Raw genomic sequence first — 10,217 nt, 5'->3', positions numbered from 1 at the left:
CTTAGACAATTATCCACCACAGACCAAATGACGAAGACAGTATCAACGATATGATTGCCTGAGACAATTATCCACCACAGACCAAATGATGAAGACGATATCAACTGTAAGATTGCCTGAGACAATTATTCATCACAGTTCAAAGGACGAAGACGGTATACACTATATAATTGCCTTAAATAATTATCCACCACAGACCAAATGACGAAGACGATATCAACTGTAAGATTGTCTGAGACAATTATCCACCACAGTCCAAACGACGAAGATGTTATAAACTAGCGGATTGCCAGAGACAATTATCCACCACAGACCAAATGACGTTGATGTTATCAACTAGCAGATTGCCTGAGACAACTATCCCCCACAGTCCATATGACGTTGATGTTATCAACTAGCGGAATGCCTGAGACAATTATCCACCACATACCAAACGACGTTGATGTTATAAACTAGCAGATTGTCTGAGACAATTAACCACCATAGTCCATATGACGTTGATGTTATCAACTAGCGGATTGCCTGAGACAATTAACCACCACATAAACTAACGACGTTGATGTTATCAACTAGCAGATTGCCTGAGACAACTATCCACCACAGTCCATATGACGAAGATGTTATAAACTAGCGGATTGCCTGAGACAATTATCCACCACAGACCAAATGACGTGGATGTTATCAACTAATAGTATAAGATTGCCTGAGTCAATTATCCATTTATAGCTTATAAGCATAGCTATTAAAGTATGTTGGCTACCTGTGTCATTTACTTGCTCTCATTATACACCACATGTTACTTTTATTTTATTCATTTTGATGATTTCAGAATACGTTTGATCAGTAATAGATTTACAAATATATGCTAAAACAAAAATATTTTAAATGTACATGATGTATATATTTACTAATAAACAACAAATGTTTTATAGTAGCTAAATGTCAAGCTTGAAATTCCTAGGGCTATCTGTAATTAGCAGTTTAATTTTAAAGACGGAGCTAAAAATCAAAATTATGGATCGATGGATCCGACCTAGGCGATCTAATGATATTCTGTGATACCCTTCGTTCTGAGCGGTCAGATGGTTCGCGTGCTCGTCTGTCATGGCTTCGATCAGAGGGTTCTCGTGTTCGTCTGTCCTGTCGTCGTTCTGGTTGATTCTCGTCGCGTCTCCTATTTGGATCCCTGCCGGATTTCCTTTTTGAACCATCGTCATCGATCTTGTTCCACGTAGAACCACTTAACTTCCGGCCTTGTCTGGGTTCTTCATTTTTTTCGAGCAGCCCGGCAGCTTTAGCTTTCCGGTATGAATGGACAGTCAAACCAAATGCTACACATGATAGAATACATACAATCAGAGTGAAGCCATAGGTCAGCATGTGTACCAGTGTCATACAACTCGCTCCCATGGCTATACCTGCAGATACAACAGTAGGATTTGTAAAACAACATTTGTTTTGTAGCGGTACAAAATGTACAAAATGAAATAGCTTTGAACTTTCAATTAGTTTATCATTGATACAATAACTAGATACATGTATCACAATTTTATATTAAAATCATATATGTTATCTGAGCGAGTAGCAATTGCAATATATACTAACAATGGGAATAAAAAAAGATTCCAGTGTTCAGTAGTATGCAGAATACCTTGTTCATCTATATAAATTTTGGTTTTCTATTTTTTTATAACCTTCCCCTAACCTGGTTTAGTTAAGTCACTGGTGGGTATAATTTTCTTATACAGCGGTGTAGCAGCACAACATCAGAACACACGGTACACTAATATCCCACTCGCACTATCATTTTCTATGTGCAGTTGACCGTGAAATTGAGGTTAAAACTAAAATTAAAAAGAATATATCATACTGAACCTGCATACATAGTTTCAAGTTGATTGGACTTCAACTTCATCAAAAACTACCTCGAGCAACAACTTTAACCTGAACAGGTAAAGACGGAGAAAGAACAGGCGGACGAACGGACGCACAGACCAGAAAACTTCTACTATCGTAGGTGGTGGATAAAAACCAATCAGGTTAAAAACTTATACGTTTTACTTGTTTTACATCAAAAGGATACCGGCTATTCTAATTTTCAAAAATAAGAAATTTAAACTTACTATTTGTGACTCTCGTATAATAATGCAAAATTTACTGAGGTGAAAGTGTTTTCTTCAAATATGATATATGTGTTAAATTTCAAGTAGAAAACAAACTAGAAAATAATAGTTTTAAGTAGGAAAGAAATTCAGTGTTCATTTAAAACAGACAGAGACCACTTACACTTACGTTTTTTACTTTGATTTTAAAACAAATGTACTCTTACATAAGTTATATTCGGTAACATGGGAAGGACAACTGAAAGTAAACATCTAATCATTTTCAACAAATTCCTTTTAAACAGGTGCTACCTGTAGGGGTCGTTTAAACTTGTAGTAAGGTTGGAGTTGTTATGCCGCGTGTTGAAGAATCACTGAATCTTTAAGATTCAGAACAGCAATAAAAGTGCGCGCTGTTTCTTTGCCGCTTTTGTGGGGTTTTTACCGTGTATGTACTGGTTTTGTATCATAGATGGATAATCCTTTTTATTTCTATTTTGTATCATAGATGGATACCCCCTAATCCTTTTTATTTCTATTTTGTATCATAAACACTGGACACTTTTAATTTGCAAAACACTCATTTGCAAATCCGCCGCTGCCTCAAACAAGAGCTACAATATCATGTATATAACCAAAATGTGCAGAATTACATGGGATTCAATAATTTCATTGGTTTTCTACAGTTACTTTCATATTTATTTTGCAATTTGAATTATAAAAACATGGGATTTTCAATATCCCAAATGATGAAGACGATATCAACTGTAAGATTGCCTGAGACAATTATTCATCACAGTTCAAAGGACGAAGACGGTATACACTATATAATTGCCTTAAATAATTATCCACCACAGACCAAATGACGAAGACGATATCAACTGTAAGATTGTCTGAGACAATTATCCACCACAGTCCAAACGACGAAGATGTTATAAACTAGCGGATTGCCAGAGACAATTATCCACCACAGACCAAATGACGTTGATGTTATCAACTAGCAGATTGCCTGAGACAACTATCCCCCACAGTCCATATGACGTTGATGTTATCAACTAGCGGAATGCCTGAGACCATTATCCACCACATACCAAACGACGTTGATGTTATAAACTAGCAGATTGTCTGAGACAATTAACCACCATAGTCCATATGACGTTGATGTTATCAACTAGCGGATTGCCTGAGACAATTAACCACCACATAAACTAACGACGTTGATGTTATAAACTAGCAGATTGCCTGAGACAATTAACCACCATAGTCCATATGACGTTGATGTTATCAACTAGCGGATTGCCTGAGACAATTAACCACCACATAAACTAACGACGTTGATGTTATCAACTAGCAGATTGCCTGAGACAACTATCCACCACAGTCCATATGACGAAGATGTTATAAACTAGCGGATTGCCTGAGACAATTATCCACCACAGACCAAATGACGTGGATGTTATCAACTAATAGTATAAGATTGCCTGAGTCAATTATCCATTTATAGCTTATAAGCATAGCTATTAAAGTATGTTGGCTACCTGTGTCATTTACTTGCTCTCATTATACACCACATGTTACTTTTATTTTATTCATTTTGATGATTTCAGAATACGTTTGATCAGTAATAGATTTACAAATATATGCTAAAACAAAAATATTTTAAATGTACATGATGTATTTACTAATAAACAACAAATGTTTCATCGTAGCTAAATGTCAAGCTTAAAATTCCTGTTGCTACTTTAGAAGTAAAATTTTAAAGACCGACCTAAAAATCAAAATTATGGATCGATGGATCCGACCTAGGCGATCTAATGATATTCTGTGATACCCTTCGTTCTGAGCGGTCAGATGGTTCGCGTGCTCGTCTGTCATGGCTTCGATCATAGGGTTCTCGTGTTCGTCTGTCCTGCAGTCGTTCTGTTTGATTCTCATCGCGTCTTCTATTTGGATCCCTGCCGGATTTCCTTTTTGAACCATCATCATCGATCTTGTTCCACGTAGAACCACTTAACTTTCGGCCTTGTCTGGGTTCTTCATTTTTTTCAAGCAGCCCGGCAGCTTTAGCTTTCCGGTATGAATGGACAGTCAAACCAAATGCTACACATGATAAAATACAAACAATCAGAGTGAAGCCATAAGTCAGCATGTGTACCAGTGTCATACAACTCCCGCCCATCGCTATACCTGAAGATACAACAATAGGATGTGTAAAACAACATTGGTTATGTGGCAGTACAAAATATACCTGAAGATACAGGTTTTGTAAAACTCTATTTATGTAGCAGTACGACATGTACAAAATGAAATAGCTTTGAACTTTCAATTAGTTTAGCATTGATACATTTACTATGTAGATACATGTATCGCAATTTTATATTAAAATAAAATAAAAAAATATGTTATCTGAGTAATTGCATTATCTACTAACACTGGAAAAAAAAGGATTCCAGTGTTCAGTAGTTTACAGAAAACCCAGTTTTATCTATAAAAATTTTGTTTTTCTTTTTTTCTAACCTTCCCCTAAATAGTTATCAAAAGTACCAGGATTATAATTTTATACGCCAGACGCGCGTTTCGTCTACATAAGACTCATCAGTGACGCTCATATCAAAACCTGGTTTAGTTAAGTCACTGGTGGGTATCATTTTCTTATACAGCGGTGTAGCTACAACATTAGAACAAACGGTAACAAGATTGTGTCCAGTACACGGATATTCCACTCGCACTATCATTTTCTATGTGCAGTGGACCGTGAAATTGAGGTTAAAACTAAAATTAAAAAGATAATATCATACGGAACATACATGTATGTAGTACTACATAGTTTCAAGTTGATTGGACTTCAACTTCATCAAAAACTACATCGAGCAAAACTTTAACCTGAACCGGGACAGACGGACAAAATAACAGACGGACGAACGGACGCAGAGACCAGAAAACATAATTCCCTTCTTCTATCGTAGGTGGTGGATAAAAACCAATCAGATTAAAAACTTATACTTTTTACTTGTTTTACATCAAAATGGGGTTTTCTATAGAATATAATTCTTCAAAAATAAGAAATTAAATTTAAACTTACTATTTGTGACTCTCGTATAATTATGCAAAATTTACTGAGGTGAAAGTGTTTTCTTCAAATATGATACTTGTGTTAAATTTCAAGTAGAAAACAAACTAAAAAATAACAGTTTTAAGTAGGAAATTTAGTGTTCATTTAAAACAGACAGAGACCACTTACACTTACGTTTTTTACTTTGATTTTTAAAACAAATGTACTCTTACATAAGTTATATTCGGTAACATGGGAAGGACAACTGAAAGTAAACATCAACCTATAATGGTTTACTTTTTAAATTGTTATTGGGATGGAGAGTTGTCTCATAGGCACTCACACCACATCTTCCTATATCCATCTAATCATTTTCAACAAATTCCTTTTAAACAGGTGCTACCTGTAGGGGTCATTTAAACTTGTAGTGAGGTGAGAGTTGTTTTGCCGCGTGTTGAAGAATCACTGAATCTTTAAGATTAAGAACAGCAATAAAAGTGCGCTCTGTTTCTTTGCCGCCTGTGTGGTTTTTTTTTTTGCTGTGCATGTACTGATTTTGTGTCATAGAAGTCCTTTATTTTTCTATTATAGATTTTTTGCATTCTCTGTTCTTATATTAAATAAACTCATCATAGATACAAGGACTAAAATTTTGTATATACACCAGACGCGCGTTTCGTCTAGACAATACTCATCAGTGACGCTCGTATCCAAAAAAGTTTAAAAGGCCAAATAAAGTACGAAGTTGAAGAACATTGAGGACCAAAATTCCTAAAAGTTTTGGCAAATACAGCTGAAGTAATCTATGCCTGAGGTTGAAAAGCCTTAATTAGTATTTCAAAAATTCTAAATTAAACTTCATTAACATTTTTAAAACATGCCCTATTACAAACGTAGTTTCCGGTCACATGGCACGAAGAACAAATAATATATTTACCGATTTGACCATCGCACACGATATACTCTACACACGTGCTCTGGTAGTAAGTTGTAGCTCTCTTGTCTGAAATAAAAAAAAAATATTGATGAAAAACAGCTGATAGCCGGATAAATTACAAATGTATGTCACTAATGCGTCACAAATATCGTATGTAGACAAAAAAGAATTCCACGATGACCTATAACTTCTATGTCATTTGTTGTCTGATGGAGAGTTGTGATATAACACTACATCCGATCTGCCACTTTTTATATGAATATTTGAAAAAGGGGATGCACATTTCACATCATTTTACATGATATACGATAGTTCCAGATTGGTTTTACCAAGTGGACAGAAGTTTGCTACCGACGATCGCAACACTATACGAATGAGTTTCTGGTTGATGGTTAGTTTCTTGTGGCATACTTCTTCTATAACTTCAGACAAACAAAGATACCTGTAATATCACGACGTTATGCCGTGCCTCTTTTTAAGATTACTTATATAATAAAAATCCTTTTTGAAATGTATCTACATAAAAATAGAAGAATAAAAGGATAACTTACTTAAATAATCAGCTGGGTCTTGGCAAACAATATCCCCGCCAATGGTGATGTTATTTTCTTTGGAATACTCTAAGAACCAGAGATAACCACACGTACAGAACCAACTGATTCCGTACAAATCCACGTGAGACAGAGCATCTAGACCAGTGAACATATTACCCTCCAGCTTGGTCATTATGTTGTCATTTAGAGAAATATACTTCAACTTTTTCAGAGCAGAAAACATGTCAGCCTGAAGCACCATTAAATGTGCACGTTCAAGGCGCACTCGCTCCACTTCAAGCAAATTAAACAGAGCCCCGGTGGCCATTGTACTGCCTACGACTCGTGAGTTTATAATGGCGAATTCTCCGAGAGGATCACTGTATTGTGTCATCTTTTTCACATTTAGTCCTTTGAAACCATCAGGATGCATGTTAGTGATGGATCCACCGGTGATATGAAACAAATTAACATCGCCAAATCCTGAAAACACATCCGATGGAATCGATAATAATCCACAATCGATAATCTTAACCTCGTCGATAAACGAGAAATCAGTGAACGCAGCGCTGTCAAGGATTATATCAGAGTTTGCATAGCATATCATATAAAGACTTGGAACATACTTTGAATCGAAGTTTGCCGTGTTGATACTCGTGAATCCAGAAAACGTATTTGCTGCTATTGTTCCAGATAGTTCTTCCAAAACTATTCGCTGTGGTTCTACGCTGTCAAAGTCAGCGTACGCCAAAGGCAAAGACCAACTTCGTGCACTACACGTGTAGAGAATTTGAGTTGAATCGTAAGTACAGCCAACAGGAAGTGCAGACAACGGTGTAAGCGCACAGAAACATAAACACACCACTAGTGTGGAATACATGTTTTGTCCTTTTCACTTCCTGATAGTTTTATAACTGATCCACATTGTATCATCCAATTGTGGGGTAAATACTGTGTATGAAGAATGCCTCCATTGATTTGGTTTAGTGAATGGATTTGGATTACCGCTTTATCCGATTACCATTTTAACCTACTATTTTAATCATTTGAACATGTAAGATTAAATAGTAATACACGATATGATACCGGTAAATTGTTGTAACAACTAGTATAACCAAGTGGGTGGTTTTTTTTTATTTTCCTTTGTAAAAAAGTAAGTTGAACAAATTTTCGTCCATATATACACACAGTTCAACATTATGTTATAGCTAAACAAATATCATATAGAATAGAGAACTTTTTACTTATTAAAGGAATCAAATTTTAAAACCAAACCGTTCTAAACTTCGAATAGTAACAACAAAATATATTTTGAAACGGAAATGGAAATGGAGTTGCGAAAATAAGTAACAGACATGTATAAAATTTAAGTGTTATATGGTTGCCAATGACACAGCTCTCCTGATCTAAGCCACAATTTGTAAAAGTAAACCATTACAGGTCATGCTACGGCCTCTACACGGAGCGACGGCTCACACCGAACATCAAGCTATAAAGTGCAAAATAATGACTGGTGTTAAAACCATTCAAACAGAAAAACTAACGGTCTGATCTATATGAAAAATCAAGAAACACTTATGAGTAAAATCAACAAACGAAAATCACTTAATTTTTGGTTACTTCTTTAAACAGGTGCAAACTTGATATGTGAAATATTGTTATTCTTTATTGTTGTTTTAATTATGTGCTATACTTTATGTTTTGAACCATTTGACTGTAATTTCCAAATAAAACATTATTGATATGATATTAATTTACAAATTACGTATCCTATAATTTTGTTAAATGGAGTATATCGCCATCAAATATACTACTTGAGTTTTCGTCAAACAAATTTTACACGGTTCCCTGCGACGGAAACCTGTCTTATTCATTGCATATAACTCAGTCCTACTTTTGTCTACCTTTGTCTACTTATGTGTTACTACCGTTTTATTATGTACGGTATAAAAACTAAATACTAAAAGAAGAAGAATTGAGATCGATAGTTTCCAAAAGTTCAGTTGAATAAAACGTATTTGACTTCATTTCAAGACATAAAGAGAAAGTTTAAACGGATTTAAAATGACAAACAAATGTGTAACATAAACATCAAATGTATAAAAAAAAAATCCATGAAGGAAACTTGCTGTGGAGTAATATCTTGTATGGCGATGATTGACGGATTTTAACGTCAAATCGCAAATCAAATACTTTGTTAGGTATACGTATTTAGAAGCAGAACATGTTATTGCGATAGGAGTATGAACCCTGTTTTGTACTAGACGTACACACTGATCAGATTTTATGATTCGAATCAGTCTTAATGTACTCTTACTACTTGGTGTATCGTGCTTATCGTAGAAGCAGCAAATACCAATTGTTAGTTCGACTCAAAAGTAGTCTAACCCTCGGCCTATCACGATCAAAACTATTTCCTGAAAAAAAAACCAGGAACATCATTGAGGCTCTTTACCTGCCCAGTGTTGGTAAAATTCCCAGTTTCTTTCTACATTTGCATCAATTAAATCTTCATCGGTTTAAGGTCTATAACCGAAATGTCATGGATCTTAATTGAATAGGAATATAGGTTTTTCTGCCGAGTGTCGTTGGTAATCGTCGAGCACTCCAAATTTACCATCACGTTAAGCTAAATAGTGGCGTTAATACAAACAATAAATCACTCGGTCAATGCATTAAACTGATATAAAAAAAAGATGTGGCATGATTGTCAATGAGACAACTATCCACAAAAGACCAAAATGACACAAACATTAACAACTATAGGTCACCGTACGGTCTTCAACAATGAGCAAAGCCCATACCGCATAGTCAGCTATACAAGACCCCGATAAGACAATGTAAAACAATTCAAACGAGAAAACTAACGGCCCTATTTATGTAAAAAATAAAATGAACCCAAAACAAATATGTAACACATAAACAAACGACAACCACTGAATTAAAGGCTCCTGATTTGGGACAGGCACATAAATAAATAATGTAGCGGGGTTAAAAATGATGTTTATTTGAAGACGGGTATCACACTAAGCGTTTGTGTACTATTACCAAAAGAAAACAAATATGTTATTTAATTGCCATCGCGTTTGAAGAAGAAAAAAGTTTAAAACATACTTATAAAGATAGGTGACTGCAGGTGATCGACATTGAATTTCACGTAAAACTTAATTGAAGCTGCAAAAACTATTTCACTAGCAAACTTGTTAAAACCTAATATTTTCCTTAGCCTAAGAGAAGTACATAATTATGTAACAACACTTGAATCTCAAACAGAATATAATTACAAACAACATCTGAAAAACGAATTCGTAAAATAAAAACTGCAATTAATGGTAACGAACAAATACAAATAACATATTCCCATAGCGATAGACTTAGGTATTTTCGGGAGAACTAAAATGTCGTTGATTGAAGAAAATATTTGTGATTTTCATGATCGTGATATTTTGAATTTGAGGTTTTGACAAAATCTGCCTAAAAGTCAATAAGAAACCAGTATTCTATTTAACTTTGATAATTCGCTTTTATCCAAACCAAAACCATGCAAATTAATATGCAACGAAAAATCAACCTTTTTCCATTGTTCTGTATTT

At 34.9% G+C, this 10,217-nt stretch overlaps 1 protein-coding gene across 1 annotated transcript; it reads right to left on the bottom strand.

The window, feature by feature from the left end:
• Nucleotides 1-962: 962 nt before the first annotated feature.
• LOC134693802 (uncharacterized) lies at nucleotides 963-7,605 on the bottom strand. The gene is made up of 3 exons (XM_063554716.1): nucleotides 6,643-7,605; nucleotides 6,092-6,157; nucleotides 963-1,418 (listed from the first exon to the last, which is right to left on the bottom strand). The coding sequence occupies exons 1-3, from the start codon at nucleotides 7,502-7,504 to the stop codon at nucleotides 1,000-1,002; spliced, it is 1,347 nt and encodes a 448-aa protein (XP_063410786.1). The 5' UTR covers nucleotides 7,505-7,605; the 3' UTR covers nucleotides 963-999.
• Between the last annotated feature and the right edge of the window lie 2,612 nt (nucleotides 7,606-10,217).

The sequence above is a fragment of the Mytilus trossulus genome, chromosome 12 (genome assembly GCF_036588685.1).
Source record: "Mytilus trossulus isolate FHL-02 chromosome 12, PNRI_Mtr1.1.1.hap1, whole genome shotgun sequence".
Classification (NCBI taxonomy): Eukaryota; Metazoa; Mollusca; class Bivalvia; order Mytilida; family Mytilidae; genus Mytilus; species Mytilus trossulus.
The sequence above is the reverse complement of the archived record's forward strand: the minus strand, read 5'-3'. Positions and strand labels throughout refer to the sequence as shown.